This window comes from Aethalodelphis obliquidens, unplaced genomic scaffold (assembly GCF_003676395.1).
Source record: "Aethalodelphis obliquidens isolate GAN/ISIS:26980383/991018 unplaced genomic scaffold, ASM367639v1 scaffold25, whole genome shotgun sequence".
NCBI classification, from domain to species: Eukaryota; Metazoa; Chordata; class Mammalia; order Artiodactyla; family Delphinidae; genus Aethalodelphis; species Aethalodelphis obliquidens.
This window is the reverse complement of record NW_020837969.1, coordinates 10,510,904-10,530,473: the sequence shown is the minus strand read 5'-3', so window position 1 is coordinate 10,530,473 and position 19,570 is coordinate 10,510,904. Positions and strand designations below refer to the sequence as shown.

The window sequence follows — 19,570 nt, the reverse complement described above, 5'->3', positions numbered from 1 at the left end:
TAATTTCCCTCTTATCTCTGCTCCACTAGATCAGAAACACAACACGTAACAGGATTTTCCTGTTGTGTGGTGCACAGAACTGATTCACTTGGTCTTTCTACCTCTGTCCACCATGGCTACTAAGAAAATTGGGTAGGAGAACTTTGAATAAGGTACTCAAAGAGCCCTAGGAGAAGAGACCCCAAATAATGTTTCTGATACTAAAGACACCGAGAGGAAGTATCTTTTTCAATTGATTCAGGCTCTAGTGTCTTCCCAGGGTGCTCTAAGACAGGTCTGAAATAGTATTTAAATCAGCTCAGTCTTTTTCCATAAAATTAGAGAATGCTAATAATAAACATTGCTAAAATATTCCCTTACCTACTCTTATTTTTTTCCCAACCATTGTAGTCTTTATATGGTAGCTATGATTTATGAGTCACAATTTCCAGGGAAAGAAATTTTACAGAGCATGGGGGCTTTAAAGGCACTCAATGTTCAAATTAGCTTTCTGACATTTAGCTACATGGTCTTCCTTCTATAAACCTGGTGAATGGTACCTTAGATCTTTAAGGTGTCTGGCAGTTCTGACGTTCTGACTTTAAATTACTTCTAGAGAGAGATTCGGTTGAGAGATTTGGGCAGGAGATGGGAGAGGCTTAGGGCATGGCTCATCTGTTTACCTTGTTGACCAGGTAACAGGCAACATTCTGCAGCTGTCATTTTGGTTTGTATTCTTGTTAAAGATGCTTTGTCTCGAGTTTTGTCCTATAGCAGAAATTAGAGCAATAATATGCTTCCTTTTTAAAATTATAAAACAAAGAAATGCTCCTGGCAAACAATTCCAACAGCACAGAAGGAAATTCTTGTTTATCTTAGGCGCTTCTGTGAGGAACCAAGCATATGCGTGGATTTTTTTTTTTTTTTGCCGTACGCGGGCCTCTCACTGCTGCGGCCCCTCCCGCCGCGGAGCACAGGCCCCGGACGCACAGGCCCAGTGGCCATGGCCCACAGGCCCAGCCGCTCCGCGGCATGCGGGACCCTCCCGGACGGGGGCACGAACCCGCGTCCCCTGCATCGGCAGGCGGACTCCCAACCACTGCGCCACCAGGGAAGCCCTGCGTGGATTTTTAACCTCAAATGGGCTCGTAGTATAAGGATGCTTTTTAGGCCCAATAAGCGCTGTCCATTCCAAGGGTGAAAACGCAGGGTCAAGCTCTCCCTCTTACAGCATTGCTTTTTGGCTCTTACAAGATACGGAATTCTAGAACCCATGTTCACCGTCAAGGTAAAGGTGAAAATGAGTGCTTTCCAGTAAAAGGCAAGCTTTAAAAATTGTCTCGGCAATGTGTGAAATCATTGCATTTCCAAACTCCAAACACTTGGCGGGCCTCGGGGCAGCTGACCTTCTGAGGAGCCAGGAACGCCCCTGCTGGCAGGGCCAGCGAGCGAAGGGAGGGTGGGTGCTCTGGGGACAGCGAGGGGGGTGGGGAGATCTAGGGGTGTGATCTGCCCGGCGGACTCTGCCCACGCGCGCGCAGCCCGAGGGCTCCCCGGGGAAGAGATGGGGGTCTGGGGGTCCGGGGGTGCCCTACCGGGCGCCCCCCTGCCCACGAGTGAGCAGCCCGAGGGCTCCGTGGGGAAAAGACACGGGTCTAGGGGTCCTGCCTGGCGCCCCCAGCCGACGTGGGCGCAGCCAGGCTGGGCTTTGAGCCGAAGGAGGGGGTGCGGGTGGCCACGTGGCTCCGCAGGAATGCGCGGGCGCGGGGGCGGGGCGCCGCAGAGGAACGGGCAGGCGCGGCAGCCAGTGGGCGCCCGGCACCATCCAATCCAGCCAATCACGGCGTGTGGGTGGGCCTGCCTCCCTGTGGGCGGGGCGGGGCCAGGGCGCATCCCGGGGCCGCAGACAAGAGGAGGGGAGAGGGGTCCTCGGAGGGACGGCGGGCCGGGGTCCTGTCCTGGCTGCAGGGTGAGTGCGGGCCGGGGATGGGCGGGGGTCCTGTGAGTTGAGCGCGGGCGGGGGGCGGATGGCGGATGGCGGGTGGGGGTCCTGCGGGGTGAGAGTGGGTGGGAGGCGGGCGGGGGTCCTTGAACGGCGCCTCCAGCGAGCCCACCTATCGCGGGGATTCGGAGTTTCCTTTTTTTCCTTTGAAAGTTGCACTTCTGCCTAACTCCCCCGAATTGGCCAGATACCACCGCTCCTTGAAGTCCGGGCTGCCCGCCCGCCCCACGTTTTGGGTGACTGTGCGAGGGCCACTCGGGGTGCACCTTGCCCCCGGGCACGGACCGTGCAGGTGGCGGAGCTGAGGCCCGGGAAAGCCCCCATTTACCGCGAATCCCGGCGGTAACGAGAGCCGGGTCGAGACCCCGCAGGCTGTCAGGAGGGTGCAGGAGGGACCCCAGGCCGGGGCCCCAGTGACGTTGCAGGAGGAGTGGCGAGTTGGGGTGTTTAGGTGGGGAGCAGTCATGTATATTTTCCGATAGAGGAAAAAGTCCTTGGCCCACTTTAGGGTGAAAATAATTACTATTGTACTTAAAAAACCCGTACGTGTTTCCTCCCCCTCCCCCCATCTTCCATTCCTGGGGAGACTGAAGCGGGTGTGCTGCCAGTGGTCGGCAGGTACCTTGCTCATCCCCACCTGGCCACACCTCCCCTCTGGGAGACCCTCGGTTTGAACGTAAAAATCTGAGTAAATGTTTCAGCTTTTAAAAGGACGTGAACATTCTGAGAAAGCAGCAGACGTACTTGGTGCAATGTAATATTCTTTTCAATTACTAGAGGTAAAAATTGTCATTAACTCAAAATGCAATGGACTTTTAGCTCTTCTGTGGTTGAGCCACAAAGAAAAAAATAAAGTAGTCATCAGTGTTCTGGATTTTGTGCAAGAGTTACTTAATATCCCTTCAGGTAGAACATTGGGACGGATAACGTTTTCACTGTTCATTTATTGCTTAAAAAATATATTTTGGACATCTGTTTTCTAGGAAATAACTTTTATTATAATGGAAAGATGAGATATACTCTGTGTAATTTAAAAATATAATTTACCCCTTAAGCTCGCACAGTGTTTACTTGATTGGCCCTGGGATACGATTTAGTGGCCGCATGTGCAGTTAGGTGACTCAGTGACTCTTTATGGTTTCCTAATTTCATGTCCATAAGAAAAGTCACTCATAGAAAGTGGTATTTCCTAATAGATTAGTCTCTCCATACAGGCCAGATTCTATCAAAGCAGTTGTAGACATCTAGGGACGAGGTAAAATCCAAAGTTATTCAATATAGCTTTTCATCTTTTAAAAATCGAACTTGACTTTCTCGTTTTACCAAATTTGTCATCTTGATATTTTGACGTGCCGCGTTTTCTCTGCAGTTTTTCTGCTGGGGTTAGAAGAACTTCTTGACTCTTTGGGAATTCTTGGAGATCGAGGGGTTCTGGTGGCATTTGGACCCTGGGCTGAGTTCTGGAACTGCTCACCCCACCCTGGGGAGTCAGGTCCCCACAGAATTTGTTTACTCACTTTGGAAATTGCTGGACCGCAAGTGTGTGGAAATGCGTTTTAAAATAAGGACGTTCTGCATAAGTTAGAGCAAAATAAAAATGCTGTGAGTTTGGCTGTATTACTCTGGAATATCAATAATACAGACCCCTGTTGAAAACTACAGTGTTTTTATTGCACAAGGCATGATAGAAAAGCTGCAACGAAAAATTCACATCTTGGGATATTCAGAGCATATTCATGTATACTTCATACATTATTCATAGTTTGCACAGGTAGAAACATACGTGGAGTGAAACAAGATAGAAGGGGAACATAGATGTTAAACATTTATGGGGTAGGATTACTGCTTTCTCGGTTAAGCCTTCTGGAAGTGTAATTTGAGAAAACGAGGTGGGAAGTTCTGGGAGCTTTGCGGTACAGAGGGGTGTGCAAGTCTGCGGGTGGGGGGCAGGGCCAGCTCTGGGGTGATGGCTGTGAGCAGTGAGGCACAGGAGAGCTGGCAAAGGACCCTCTTATCTGCCACCAGCCCCTACCCACCATACCCCCCCCTCGTTGTCTCTCCTTCCCAACTCAGGCTTTTCAAAGATCCAGACATCAAAGTTTGTTTTTGCTGCTTCTTTGTTTTTGTGTGCACAGTTTCAAAACTTTGATTATAAAAATGAGCAGTCATGGCACTGGTGTTATTCTTTCATTTCCTGTTCTTCTTTATATCATGAAAGTAATGCGTACCTGCTAGTAGAAGGTGCTTTCTCTGGGTTGTTGTTTTATGGTTTCATTAAAGAGTGTTCAAAAGATTTTTTTTAAGTTTTTATTTATTTTTTTTAGGTTTAAAGTGTTTCTCTTCCATGAGCTACGTTCTGATACTAGAAATTACTTTTTGAAGTAAAATGCAGCGCCAAAAGCTTCTCCAGCCTTGCAGTGCCCTTGGGAAGGGGAGCTGTGAAGAAAGGTCATGGGTGGGTGAGGGTGCTGCTTTGCGCTCCCACACAGATGGCTGAGCTAGCCTTCCACCGGGTGAGGGGGGCGGCTGGTGACCTGGTGGCCTGTCTGAGACTCCAAGGGCTTGGCTCAGTGAGTCCCCTGTGACCCTGACCTGGGCATTTAGGAAGAAAACAAAAGGAATAGGTGAGGATGCCCGAATACTCTGTACACTGATAGCTACACGTAGCAGAGGACCTTTCACACGCGAGGTGTGTCAGGGTCCTGAGGGCAGGGCTTTGCTTCCTGGGCTGAGGTTTCGCTCTTTTTCTTGGGCTGGAGGCCAGCAGGCTGTGGGGAACCCGAGCCTCATGTGTGGACATCATTTTTTTTTTTTTTTTTAAGAAAGCACTGTGGACATTCAGACTCCAAAGTCAAACAGATACGAACTTTGAACTTGAGTCATTTCTCAGTGGTGTGGAGAATGGGAGCTGACAGTACTGGAAAAGCTGAGGAGTTTTATTTTGATAAAAGTGTTCTGTGCACACCTAGTGTTTTATTCTGTTATTCGCCTTATTTCCCTGAAGGGAAGATGGGGGGGGGTGACTTTAGCTGGTTTCTGACTTGACGGGACGGAGAACATCGAGCAGAAGGGGTAGCGTCTGTGCTGAGGCCGTGCTCAGCGCCCATCTCCACTGGGGTTGGAAGGCCTTAGACCCCCGGAAGGACGCAGGGGAGTCGCTTGGTTGCTTTGCCCTCGGGCCAGGCTCTGCCCTGCTTCAGCAATGGCTTGCAAGGGCTGCTCGAAAGTGTTGGCATCTGCCTGGTGGTGGGGATGGGAGGCGGTGTGGGCCACTGTAGATACTGCCCAGGAGTTCCAAATTTAACCGTGATCCCATCTTGGGAGCCAGAGCCTGCTTCTGGGTGAGGAGTGCTGAGCTCTGAGGGCAGGAATCCGGCATGTTTCTTGCCTCCCTGTGTGTGTAGGTCTGAGCCTGGCCGGGTGGCGGCGCCTGCTCCGGGCTGGGGCTCGTCGTGGGGCTGGCCGCCTGCTCCCTTCCGAGGACGTGGACTTGGCCCCTGGCCCCGGCCGGCCGGCCCTCTTGCTGCAAAAGTGATAAGACGTTGACTGATGCTTTGTTCTCAAGCACTTGACTCCGCAGGTCGCTGGGAAGCGGCCACGTGGGCAGCACCGATTCACGTCCATCAGAGAAGCTTGGGCTGGACGTCACCTGCGTGGCCAGGGACTCAGCCAGCGGGGCCCTTCTCCCAGAGCAGTGCCGGGCATGGGCCTCCGTCTCAGAGTTCTTGTCCCGGCTGGCGTGCCCTAGATCGCTTTTCAGTTGGAACCAAAATCAGACTCAGGCTGTTGGGGTCCAGGGTCTGTGGAGGACAGAGTCCCGTCTCAGGCCCAGAGCCGGGGTCTAGAGGGAGCCCACTGGGCCTGCTGCTGGCCTCTGTTCTGCAAGAGCGTTTAGACACGTGCTGCTCCTGGTGATTTAATAGGAAGGAATGAAAGGTGCAGCATTTGCCAGACGACAGAAGTATTTGGGAAACGAATCCCAGGTAGTTGCAGGGGGGAGAGATTGTTTGCAGGGTGTGCGGCTGCTGCAGCCAGTCTGGGCCGACAGGAGGGCATCGGGACCCTGCCTCATCTCCTGCTTGCCCCGGAAGAGCCGCCTCCTTCTCCACCTTCGTGGGAGGAGGGTGAGGACCCCGGGGAAGGTGAGGAGGGTTCACACCAGGGTGCTGTGCCCACGGCTCATTCCCTGCCGGCGCCTGGGTGTGCTCCGTGGCCCCGTTTCCTGGGCGCGCCTGCCGTCTGTCCGGAGCTTCCAGCAGGGAATCTAATGTTAGGCCATCGCCTTAGGCCTCCGTCTCTCCCCTGATGAAATACATTCAATGTCATTTTGTTTTCATGCGTTTTAAAAATCAAGTTCTTGTACTTAAACTTAAAAAAAAAAGAACGACCTTTTTACAGATGGGAAGAGGTGCAGGTGGTCACGTGCTGCAGCAAATCTGGAAGGGATTTATTAATTTGATGGATATTTAGTGAGCACCTACTGGGTGCTGACTACCAAGTGCCCTCAGTCCCAAGACTAGGCAGTGAGCAGAAGGCCCAGGTCCTCTTCTCATGGGGCTTGTGTCTTGTGCCCGGGAGACACTGTAGACAGGAAAGTAGATAGTACTTTAGATGATGATAGAAATAAAGCAGGAGACAGGCCTGGGGGTGCTGGGGGGAGGGGCCTGCTACTCACGAAGATGGCAGGTAAGGCCTCACCGGGAAGGTGATGTTCGAGTGAGGACCTGATGGAGAGTGACAGCTGCGCTCATGTCCACCCAAGAGCATTGCAGGCGGAAGGAGCAGCCTGTGCAAGGGCCCTGCGGCAGGAGTGTGTTGGGAGCAGCAGGAAGGCTGGTGGCCGCAGTGCTGAGTGATGGAGGCTGAGGCAGGGCTCCACCTTGGGGAGGAAACAGTGACAGACAGGGGTGCGAACGCTGACTGTGCTTTCATGGGGCCTGCTGGGTGCAGCCTTGAGAAGGTTACAGAGGAGCAGGAATGGGGGAAGGGAGGCCAGTTACGAGGCTTTTACAGAAACTCAGGCAAGAGACGGATGGTGGCCATGGAGGGAGGGAGAGACGGCTCACCTCATTGGGGATGTGCTCTGAAGGTGGAGCTGACAGCATTTGCTGGTGGATTAGATGGTGGGGGGGGAGAGAGAGAGAGAGAGAGAGAGAGAGAGAGGGGGGGAGGGAGGGAGGGAGGGGGAGGAGAGAGGGGGCGTGAACAGATATCTTTGTGATATCCTGTTTTTGTTTCCTTTGAATAAATACCCAGAGATGGGATTGCTGGGTCATATGGTAGCTCTATTTTTTATATTTTTGAGGAACCTCCATACTGTTCTCCATAGCGGCTGCACCAATTTACATTCCCACCAACAGTGCACAAGGGTTCCCTTTTCTCCACACCCTCACCAACACTTGTTATTTCTTGTCTGTCTGTTGATGGCCATTCTAACAGGTGTGAGCTGATATCTTATTGTGGTTTTGATTTGCATTTCCCTGATGATTAGTGATGTTGAGCATCTTTTCATTTGAATTTCTTCTTTGGAAAAATGTCTATTCAGTTCTTCTGCCCGTGTTTTTAGAAATCAGATCGGTGGTTTTTTGGCTATTGTGTTGTATGAGTGCTTTATGTATTTTGGACATTAACGCCGTATTAGATAGATAATTTGCAGATACTTCCTCCCATTCTGTAGGTCGTCTTTTCACTTTGTTGATGGTTTCCTTTGCTGTGCAGAAAGTTTTTAGTTTGATGTGGTCTCGCTTGTTTATTTTTGCTTTTGTTACCTTTGCTTTTGGTGTCAAATCCAAAACCTCATCACTAAGACTGATGTCAAGGACTTTATCACCTGTGTTTTCTTTTAGGAGATGTATGGTTTCAGGCCATACATTCAAGTCTTTAATCCAGTTTGAGTTAATTTTTGTGTATGGTGTAAGGTAGTGACCTAGTTTCATTCTTTTGCATATAGCTGTCCAGTTTTCCCTGCACTAATCATCGAAGAGATTGTCCTTTCCTCTTTGACTGTTCTTGCCTCCTTTCTTGCAGATTAATTGAACATATACACATGGGTTTATTTCTGGGCTCTCAGTTCTTTTCCATTGATCTATGTGTCTATTTTTTTGCCAATACCATTCTGTTTTGATTACAGTAGCTTTGCAGTGCAAGAAATGTGATGCCTCCAGCTTTGTCCTTCTTTCTCTTGGCTATTTCTGCATTTCCATACAAATTTAAGGATTGTTTGTTCTATTTTTGTGAAAAAAGACCATGGGAATTTTGATAGAGATTACATTGAATCTGTATATTGCTTTGAGTAGTGTATAGACATTTTAATGATAGTAATTCATCCAGTCCGTGAGCACAGAATATCTTTCTATTTATGTGTGTCTTCTTCAGTTTCTTTTACCAGTATCTTATAGTTTTCAGTGTATAGGTCTTTTACCTCCTTGGTTAAATTTTTTCCTAGATTTTTTTTTTTTGATGCAATTGTAAATGTGATTGTTTTCTTAATTTCTCTTTCTGACAGTTCATTATTAGCATATAGAAATGAGACAGATTTTTGTATATTGATTTTGTATCTTGCAACTTTACTGAACTTGTTTATTCTAACAATTTTTTTGGTGGAATCTTTAGGGTTTCTATATATAATGTCGTCAGCAAATAGTGACAGTTTTACTTTTTCCTTTTGATTTGGATGCCTTTTATTTCTTTTTCTTGCCTAATTGCTCTGTCTAGGACTTCCAATACTATTTTGAATAAAAGTGGTGAGAGTGGGCATCCTAGTCTTTTTCCTGATCTTAGAGAAAAAGTTTTCTGCTTTCCGTTCTTGAGTATGATGTTAGATGTGGGTTTGTCCTAAATGGCCTTTATTATGTTGAGGCACATTCCCTCTGTACCCACTTTGTTGAGAATTTTTGTTTTGAATGGGTGTTGAATTTTGTCAAATGCTTTTTCTGCATCTATTGAGATGATAATATGATTTTTATCCTTCTTTTTTAATTTATTTTTTATTTTATATATTTTTAGAATTTATTTATTTTTGGCTGTGTTGGGTCTTTGTTGCTGTACTTGGGCTTTCTCTAGTTGCGGTGAGTGGGGGCTACTCTTTGTTGTGGTGCACGGGCTTCTCATTGTGGTGGCCTCTCCTGTTGCAGAGCATGGGCTGTAGGCACGTGGGCTTCAGTAGTTGTGGTTCGCGGGCTCTAGAGCGTGGGCTCAGTAGTTGTGGTGCATGGGCTTCATTGCCCCACGGCATGTGGGATCCTCCTGGACCAGGGCTTAAACCCGTGTTGCCTGTATTGGCAGGCAGGTTCTTAACTATTGTGCCACCAGGGAAGCCCCTGTCCTTCATTATTTTTTAAAATATGGTGTATCACATTGGTGGATTTGCAGATGTTGAACCATCCTTGCATTCCTGGAATAAATCCTTTTCACTTAATGTTGAATTTGGTTTGCCAGTATTTTGTTGAGGATTCTTGAATCTGTGTTTATCAGGGATATTGGCTTATAACTTTCTTTTCTTGTGACATCTTCATGTTCTGCAACTTTAGTGAATTTTATGAGATATGTATAGAACATTCCATCCAAAAGCAGCAGAATGGACATTTTTGTCAAGCACACATGGAACATTCTCCAGGATAGATCACGTTAGCTGACAAAACAAGTCTTGATACATTTAAGAAGACTGAAATCATATCAAGCATCTTTTCTGACCACGATGGTGTGAAACTACTAATCAACCACCAGAAGAAAGTGGGACGATTCACAGAAGGTGCCCATCCCCGTGGCTTGGCTGCCATAGTTGCACTTTCTGTGCCGTCTCCTTTGCCTCCCCCTCCTCATTCCCATCATCATCGTGGTCGTGAGCCTAGCCTCTTGCCCTACAGCCTCCTGGGGGATGGCCTCCATCCACCTGGCCCTCCTCCCTGGTGCCCTGTCCAACTGATGCCAGTGTGACCTTTTTTTTTTTTTTTTTTTTTTGCGGTACGCGGGCCCCTCACTGCTGTGGCCTCTCCCGTTGCAGAGCACAGGCTCCGGACGCGCAGGCTCAGCAGCCATGGCTCACGGGCCCAGCCACTCCGCGGCAGGTGGGATCTTCCCGGACTGGGGCACGAACCCATGTCCCCTGCATCGGCAGGCGGACTCTCAACCACTGCGCCACCAGGGACGCCCCAGTGTGACCTTTTAAAAAGGCAACTCTGGCCACATCAGTCCCTGATCAAACACCTTCCATGGCGCCTTCTGAGCTGAGGCTCTGACCTGGACAGGCCCCACCTCAGGCCACAGCCTCCTCTGCCTGCCCTTGCCTCGTGCTGCTCTCCCCCCAGTCTTCCTCAGGAAAGCTCTCTCCGCTCCCCACACTGAGTCTGCACTCCGGTTCTGTCCTCCTTCCTCCCGTCCTAGGGGAGTCTCAGCCCCTCTGCAGCAGGGCAGATGTGATTGCAGATGCTGCCTGGACACAGCCCTCCTTCCCACCCCACAGTGGTCCACAGTGTGGCCCAAGCCAGTGCTGGGTGTGTGGACAGTGCCAGCATCCCAGGGGACGGCGACTGTAGGGTGGGACCAGGTGGAGCCAGGCCGCCCCACACCTGGGCTGAGCTGCTGCCCCTGGACGCGTGATGAAAGGCTCCAGGGAGCTTTGCAGGGACAGTGGCTTCGTCTGCATCCGACTGCTGTAATTACACATTCGCACAGCACACTTCCTTCTCTGTGGAAGAATTCCATTGTGTTTCCTGTAAATAACGGGAACTCCTGCTGGAATATGAGCCCCTCGGCCAGGGCCCTCACAGTCCGTCACCCTTGACCTTGACCCACGTGCCCCTGCAAGGAAGGCAGGGGGATGGACGTCAGCCCCAGGGTTTTCCCAGGTTCCTTCCATTCCTGAGGCTGGATGTCCTTGTCTGTAAGGATTGTTTCTGAAAGTTGGGATTCACATCATGCAAGAAATTGCTGCGCGTGTGGGTCACAGGAGGACGGGTGGGGCGTTTGCTGCCGTCTCGCCTCCTCGCCGCCCTCCTCCCCTGATCCCTTGGGGTGATTTGGTGCCTGTTTGCTCTGCGTCCTTGGTCAAGTCCTGAACTGCCAGTGGCTGGGGTGCTCTGTGCCTGTCCTTGGAGGGGCATGTGTGGCGGGGGAGGTGACAGGGAGGCCTGGGCAGACAGAGGACAGGCTGCAGCCCAAGAATTAATCAGAGGAAGAGATGCCCACCAGCCGACTGAGAGGGCACAGAATGTCACACACGGAGACGCAGAGGCCAGTCCGGTGGTGACCCCCTTGCAAGAGTAACTTTGTCCGGTTTTGTTTTATGAATATAATACCCCCTTTGATGAGAACATTTCTCAAGGACGCTGCCAATTAAAGACAGAACTAACTGCGTCCTTGGTAAGTTTTGCGATGAAGCAACTGTGCTTTTTGTCTAGGTGGTTTTGGGGTTTTGAGAGAAGGCTCTCAGGCTGGGTTGTGTGGCGATGGACAACCGTGTTGGGGGCCTTGGATGCGGGCAGGCTTCAGGAGTCCGTGGGGCGTGAAGCGTTTGTGCTGTGAGTCTCTGGGTGCCTTGGTCCTTGGGGGTCAGCGGGGCAGCTGTCTTCCTGATGCTTGAGTCTGGCTTGGGGCACGTGCATCCCGGCTGATGTGGGCCTGCGGCTGGGGGCAGGGCCTGCTGGATTCTGGAGGGACCTGGCACAGAACAGCAGCAGTGCAGGCCAGGCCAGTCCAGGTCAGTCCAGTCCAGGCCAGGTCAGTCCAGTCCAGGCCAGTCCGGTCCAGGCCAGGTCAGTCCGGTCCAGGCCAGTCCAGTCCAGGCCTGGCCAGTCTGGTCCAGGCCAGTCCGGTCCAGGCCAGTCCAGTCCGGTCTGGGCCAGGCCTGGCCTGTGGTCCAGGTGTTTAAGGGATGGAAGAGTGAGGGGCAGAGAAGGTAAGGGAGAGTGGGGACAGGAGCATCGCCCCGCCCCGACCCCCCTCCCCCTTGTCCACCCCTGCCCCCCACAAGTGTTCTTCTGAAAGCAGACCCCGTGTCAGGCACAGTTCTGGGTTTTGTTCCTTATTAGGAGGCCCTAATAAATAATTAAATGCATGTTTTCACCCCATAAAAGTGCAGATTATGGCCTGGGCATCAGCCAAGCTTCCACGAGTTCATTCTTTTGGGCCTGTGTGTCGCAGCCTGTGGTGTTTGCAGGGACAGTGTCTGGGGAGGCTCCAGGGCTGTATCCCCCTCCCGAGCCACGTGGACTCCCCAGGGGGTGAGCACACAGAGAGAGACAGAGAGAGAGACACAGAGAGACACACACAGAGAGACAGAGAGAGACATACACAGAGAGACACACACACACAGACACACACACAGAGATACAGAGAGACAGAGAGAGAGACACACACACAGAGATACAGAGAGACACAGAGAGACACACACACACAGATACAGAGACAGAGACACAGAGAGAGACAGAGAGAGAGACACGGAGAGACAGAGACACACGCAGAGATACAGAGAGACACAGAGACACACAGAGATACAGAAACAGACATAGAGAGATACAGAGAGAGACAGAGAGAGACAGAGACACAGAGATACAGAGAGAGACACAGAGAGACACACAGATACAGAGACACACAGAGAGACGCACATACAGAGATACAGAGAGAGACACAGAGAGACAGAGAGAGGACACGGAGAGACAGACACAGAGAGACAGAGAGAGGACATGGAGAGACAGAGACACACACACAGAGATACAGAGAGAAAGGCACACACAGAGATACAGAGAGAGAGACACAGAGAGACAGAGACACACACACACACCACACACACACGCAGAGGTGCCCGGGAGCTGTTCGCAGGGTGAGTTCGGGTCAGGAGTGTGCAGGAGGGGGTTGGTTCATAAAGATTTGCAGTCAGGGCAGCAGGGCCGAGGCAGCGCGGGTGTGGGTGGCAGAGCGTGCGCTGCCTGGGGCGGGGAGGGCACGATTCCCAGCCTCCGTCCAGGTGAGCACCTCTCCAGGAGTTCTGAGGGGTTGATCCCCTGGACAGGGGACCATTTGGAAAAGATGGTGAGCAGGTGAACATCTGTGGGTTGGATGCTGTGTAATAGCCATTGCCACACGGAATAAATCACTTCTATTCGCTTTTTTCCTTTCTGAGGGGAGGGGAGGAGGCCCCATGGAAGTGGCCTCAGTCTGACGTGAGCAGAGAAACACGGGACCCAGGACACACCCCCAGCGAGGCCCCATGTGTGCTCTGCACTCCTGTGCCCTTTGCGGTCCAAATTCGATGAGCACGAAATAGACGTCCCTGACGGCTAAGTTCTGTGCTCGGCTTAGGGAGTCCCTCCCTCTCTCCCCGCGCCCTTCCTTCCTTCTTGTTTCTGTGTTTTCCTTTCTTTCCCTCCCTCTCTCCCCACTCCCTTCCTTCCTTCTTGTTTCTGTGAGCATTATGTCTACTTAAAAATCTATGAAAATGTTCAGTGAAAAGGGTTGGTGTGTTTGGTTTGCCCTGGAGTTTGTTTGGTTAAACTTAGATGGAGCCTTTCCAACAGGACGCATACCGTAAGGTCCTGGGAGCTTTTAGTTTTTCCTTCCTGGATCTCCATGTGGAGACAGAACCTTCCTGACGTGAGGTCACTGGGAAGCTCGTGGTTTTAGGCAACGGCGGACCCAGCGCCAGCGGCCGTGAGCCATGAGGATTCGTGCGTCCCCTGCATCCCCGGGCTCTGTCCCCGGGCTTGAGGTGCACTGGCTCCCACTGGGCTCTGAGTGGACATCCAGCCCTCGTGCGGGACGCTGGGTGCCCCTGACCTACCGCGGCGCAGTCTCTGCTGCGTGGACTCGACGGGTCCCAGCTGGGTGGGTCGGGGGCAGGCTCAGCCTGTAGTCTGTCCGCCAACTTTTTGTGACTGGACAGCACGGAGGCCGGGGTGGGAGTTGGGGAACCAACCCCAGTGCTGTCTGCTCCCAGGCCCGTGGCCGCCAGCAGAGATGTCCCTGTCACCTCGGTTCACAGCGAGGAGACCGAGCTCGTCCAGCCGGAGGGTCGGAGCTGAGCAGGGTCTCCCCGGACTGGCTCTTGAGTCCAGGCTCCCAGCCCCCTGCTTACTCGTCATGCTGCTTCTCAGCGGAAAGGACCTTGTGGAGAGCCCACTGCCTTCCACACCCCCAGGACCCAGAGCGTCCCCTGCGCAGGGAATACCTGCTGGGAGGGGCGGCGGGTCCCGTCCCTCAGAGCGTCCACACGTCCACGGTGCTCTCCCTGCAGGTCTGCAGAGACGGCCAAGATGCTGGAAACCTCACTGGAGCAAAGACTCAGGCTATTTCCATGAACTTAAAAAAAATCAAGTGACTGGGGCACTTCTGTCGCCGCCCAGGCTCTGAGGCAGAGTCACAGCCGCACTGCAGGGACCATCTCTGTGCCCGTCTCTCCGGGCTGCTGCTTCTACCGCGTGTGTCATCTTTTTGTTGGAAACCACAACCTGAGTGCACAATGAAATCTCTCGTTAGGATGCTTAAGTTGGAAAATGGCAGTGATGATCCCCACGGCCCTGCAGCCCAGGTTGGCCTTATTTCCTGCTGCTCGTCTGCCGGGGAGGAGCCTCGTGAAAGCGAGACTTGTCCTCCGTCCCGAGGTCGGTCGTGGGCCAATCGGGCTTCATCCGTCCCTAAAAACACCTGGAGGGCATCCGGGAGATGGCAGGTGCCCAGTTTCGGGGAGCAGGCTTCCTAGGGCTGCCGGGAGGTCCAGGGGCTGAAACTTCAGTGCTGGGTGATGCCTGCGTGGAGTGGAATTCAGATCACGGACACCCAGGCCCCCCACATCCAGAGGCAGATCCTCTGTGTGTGTGTGTGTGTGTGTGTGAGCTTCCAGAAAGGCAGTTTCCCATGGATGCCGATTTGGGAAGAAAAAAACAGTCCCTGAGTGTCGTGGTCTGACTGAAATTCATATGCAGTCACACACAGACCGAGGCACCAGGGGCCTGGGTTCCGGTCCCAGCTCTGCCTCTGGAGACAAGAGCCGTGCTCTCTCAGCTTCTCACCCTCGGGTAGGACGACGAGGACGGCTGCGAGGTCCATCTTGGCATCCTGGGAGCGCTCTGAGGGTGAGCGGTGGTTGTTTAATAGGATCGGGCATCAGAGTAAGAAAAAGCACAGGCATAGTCTTCCTTTGTTTTGTCCCACACGTTAGCAATGGGAAACGAGAAGTCAATTTGACTCTGTTTTGTGCATTTTCAGTAGAAACAAATAGCATTAATGAGATTTGTCCAGCATGGTTTAAGGTGAGTAAATGACGTGATTGAGAAACCCGAATCTATAAGACACGGAAAGCCACGTGGCCGTCAGGTCCCGCATGGCTCTGTGCCCCGCTTGTTCTGGACGAGCCCGGGCAACGTGCCAGCAGTGTCTGCGAGGGACGGTGCTGGGGTCACACAGAGGGGTGCATGGGGCATGCTCTGCTCTGACGCCCAGCTCCCTGGCAACTTGGGCCCTGTTCTCACCGACCCGGCAGGTCCTTGGACTGCTCTGCATTTGGCTGGTTCGTGCTGGGGGAGTGAGGCAGAGCCTCCGTCCTCAGTCAGTGGTGCGGATGTAAAGTAACGTGGGAGCCCTCATCGCCCCGGGAGCCCCGACCAGTTCCTTCTTCCTCGCTTCCTCCCAGGGCAGGGATCGCACTGTCTTCCTCCTGCGGACCCATGTCTGTCCTGCCCATCAGTGCCTGTGGGGTCCTGGCACCGGGTCCAGGGCCGCCCAGCGGCCCCACCTGCTTCCTTCTTGGGCGTCACCTAAGGCACAACACCGTGGACGCGGTCCGTGTGTCTGTGTCATGTCACTGCTGACCTGGCGCCACACGAAGCCGATGTGAATCCAACGGGATGTTAAATTTGCACTCGGGTATTTTGATTTATTTCTTGGGAGAGGACACGGCAGCGGACATCGCCCCGGTTCTGTGTGCTTCTGAGGCCCCGAATCCTCCTGTCCTCCCTCCTGTTCCTTCCCTGCAGCCCCCTGGGCCTCCGTGTGTGTGTGTGTGCACGTGCACGTGCACACATGCACTCATCTCTGTGTGCATGTGTGTGCACATGTGTGAGCACGTGTGTGTGCACTCACCTCTGTGCATGGTGTGTGCACGCGTGTGAGCATGTGTGCGTGTGCACACACCTCGGTCACGTGGCCGTGCACGTGTGCATGCGTGTCCCCTTGTTGTGACTTCGCAGACCAGGATGTGGCAGGTGTTGGTTGAGGGTTTGTTGACTGAAACGGAAGCAGTCGTTTTACGTTCGCTCTCAGGAGCCGGCACGTCTCCCCATCGAGAAAGGTTTGGTCGTCTGCTTACTGTTCCAGGTTCTCCGGGACTCGAGTACCCTGACCCTTGTGGTCTGAACGTGTCTGTCGTAAATGGTTTGGAAACCGCACTGCAGTTTCTCTCTGAGAGGGTGAACCGCCTCGGTTGGCGTCACTGAATGTGGTGTGTCGTCCGTGGGGCTAGGGTGTCACTGAGGGGCTTCCCTGGGCCTCATCTGGGACCCTGAGAACCGGGAAGGTGCTTCTGCAAAGTGCGGCTTCCCGAGTGAGGTTTGCTTTCCTGCGACCATTCTGGAAGAATCCAGGCAGGTGTTGGTGGTGTCAACACCCATAAGCAGAGACCTTGGTTCACAGGATGCTGAGGGGTGCGGGACCAGCCTTCTCACGGCCTGGCGGTTCACGCTCATTCTTAGACCAGCGTGTGAGGAAACAGGAAGAGCAGAAAAGAGAAAGGAAACAAAGCAGGATGCACGCATCCGGCCCGGACCCAAGGGTTTACTGACCCGCTGGCTCAAAAGGGCTTGTGGAAACGGTCAGCCTCCTCCTTCATCCTCAGAAACTAATCCTTCACTCAGAACTGTTAAAGATTTAGTTGAAGGAGGAAGAAAAACCATTGGACTTGCGTGTCCATTTCTCCCCTTAGAACATGTGTGAAATTAAGCAGAGAATCAAGGCGTCCTGGGCCGGGCCGGGTCCGGCCATTGAATCCAGCTGCAAAAATCAACCCCTGGCTGCAATTCAAGGTGACGTCAAGACACCGGCGGTCTCCATCTGGCTTTGCCCTGAGTGTTATTTCGAGGCGGTTTGCGGTCCTCACGTCCTTAGATCTTTCGCTGTGGCTATGGATGGAATCTGCGTTTTCCTTCTCTCAGGCTGTCGGCGGGGTCCCCAGAGGCGTCCGGGGCCACCCTCCCCCCGGCCCTGACAGCCTGTTTCATCCTCGCAGGTCCCGGATCCTCCGAGCCCAGGAGCGAGGTGGACGCGGCAGCATGGACCAGCCGGGCCCGCCGGCTCCCGCCCGGGAAGGTAACAGGTTGCAGGCCGGTGGCGGGGCAGGTGAATTGGGGCTGTTTCCCAGGCTCCATGCTCTGGGCATCACTAACCCGTGGCCTCTGGGGTGGGCCCTGGGCTAGGAGCTCCTGGGAGGGAGGAGGGTCTACCCAGGCCCTAGGGGGCGGAGGCCTGGGGGTCCTGGCCGAGCCCCTCCACCCATCCCTGCGGTGCCCACACCAGTGTCTAAGGTCTCCTGTGTTTACTTTCACCCGACCCATCAGAACCCCCTGGAGGTGGTAAGGGGGGTGACGGCCCATTTCAGAGAGGAGATTTAGGCCGAACCCTGCGGCCACTGGCCACCTGCCCCCGGAGCTTAAGGCAGCCTCCTTGTCGGCTCCCTCCAGGTCTGCCAGGGGTTCTGGGGCCTGTTTCTGGGCCGCAGTTTGATCTGAGTGTGAGTGGCTGGCCTTTGAGGTCTTCCAGGCTAGACCCGACTTTGACTGTTTGAACTGAAAGCGGGACAGACCAACACCGCTCACCACTTTTCATCCCCGTCAAGGAGGTGATGCCCAGACGATGCCGGGCAGCGTGGCCTCTCGGGGACAGGCCTGGGGTCCCCACGGTCCCCTGTGCGCTGGGCCGTCTCCTGGTGCTGGCCGCACGCTCCCGAGTGTGGTCCGGGCAGTGGGCTCCCTCCTACCCCCCGACTGCCCTCCCGCCCCTTCCTTCCTGGCCTTTCACTGAAACCAGCCGTCGCTGTCTTCTGTGCCGTTTCGCTGTTTCCATGGGGCACCAGCACCCTCGGCACCCATGCAGGATAGGGAGCTGCCGGGCTCCGAGGTGCTCAGGGGGCGTCGGCTATTGGGGGCATCAGAATACAAAAGGCAGGCCCAGAAGCACCTGCACCTGGTTTTTAGGACTGGGTGACGTGCGCGCTGCTCAAACCTGGTGGCAGGTGCGTTGTCCTTCCAGGACACAGGGTCTGCTTTCCGCAGAGGAGGCCACGCCTGCCTGCCCAGCTCTTGGCAAACGCCCGTTGTCCGCCGGTGCCCACCCCCCAGGGGCTTGGCCTCCCAGTCACGCCCCGAGTTCTGCAGAAACGCCCGTCCACCTTCACCCCCGGAGGCACCTCTGCGCTTGGTCCCAGGAGGAGAGGGCCTGGCCCAGCAGCACCACGTCCTGGCGGGCAGGCCTGCAAGCCTGGGACAGGCCTCGGCCCAGGGCGCATGGCCAGACGCCCGGGCACCGCGAGGTGGCAGCCAGGCCTGTGCGGGGACTCAGCTGGCAGGAGGCCGCGTCCGAGGTCCAGCCGCAGGGATGAGATGCTGAGGCCTGTCTGCTGAGAGGGCAGCTTACATGTTCTGCCGGCGGGAAAAGCAGAGAAGAGAGAAGATGGTACCTGTGTGGGGTGGAGGCTGATTGCGGTGATGATTTCACACAGCACAGGTGGATCAAATCATCCAGTCCTGCGCCGTAAATACACAGTTTTTATTTGTCACTCATGCCTCAATAAAGACAGAAGAGGACGGGTGCAGAGAGCGACGGGTCCCTCGGGGGGCTGGAGGGGCGCTGAGGGCCGAGCAGAGTTCACCGCCCTTTCCCACGAGCGCCCTCCGTCCTCTCCCCTCAGTGGGCCGCTTGCCCCCCCACCCCTTGCTGCTCCAGCACCAGGTGCTCCTGGGCCCTGCTCGCCTGCTATCTTCACGGTCGCGAGCGAGTCTCACCGGCAAGGCCCGTCGCTCCCGGGGCGCAGCCAGTCCTGCCAGGCTGTTCACGGGTGATTCCCCCAACCCTGTCCCCAGGCAGGGCCCCTCTTAGCTGGGAGGTGACTCGCAGCTGGCAGAAGGTGGGACCTTCTACGTGGACCACCTTCTACATGGGCCGCCTGGGAGGTTTCCTCTGGGGAGCCTGGGGAGGTCCCGCCGATGTGGGGTGTTGAGGATGCCAGGAGAGGACCAGCTCCATCTCCCCGGGCTGATGGCTGTTTCCTGGTTGACGGCCCAGGGCTAAGACCACGATTTAAACATGTTAGTACCATGCCTTAAACATGATTATACTCTGATACAAGATTTTCTGGGTTAGTTAACACTTGTGACGATTAGCAATGGGGATAACAGCCTGGCATCGTTTTTGATGATTCAGTGATGCTTTAGGTATAATTTCCCCCATTGTGAAAATGAAACTGTCCTCTTAAAAATTCCCTTGAGGGACTTCTCTGGTGGCGCAGTAGATAAGAATCCACCTGCCAATGCAGGGAACACGAGTTCGAGCCCCGGTCCAGGAAAATCCCACATGCCGTGGAACAACTAAGCCCGTGCGCCACAACTA

General features: G+C 53.8%; 1 protein-coding gene across 5 annotated transcripts in view; it reads left to right on the top strand.

The window, feature by feature from the left end:
• The first annotated feature begins 1,860 nt into the window (after positions 1–1,860).
• The window catches only part of ARHGEF10 (Rho guanine nucleotide exchange factor 10), an 88,269-nt gene continuing 70,559 nt past the window's right edge, over positions 1,861–19,570 (top strand). For 4 of the 5 annotated variants that reach the window (XM_027122546.1, XM_027122548.1, XM_027122547.1 and 1 more), the window contains exons 1-2: positions 1,861–1,948; positions 17,196–17,275. In XM_027122546.1, the coding sequence (XP_026978347.1) occupies positions 17,239–17,275 (37 nt within the window). In that variant the 5' untranslated portion in view covers positions 1,861–1,948; positions 17,196–17,238. Of the gene's footprint in view, positions 1,949–16,524; positions 16,993–17,195; positions 17,276–19,570 lie in introns of those variants that run through there. The other variant, XM_027122544.1, reaches the window with a different exon arrangement.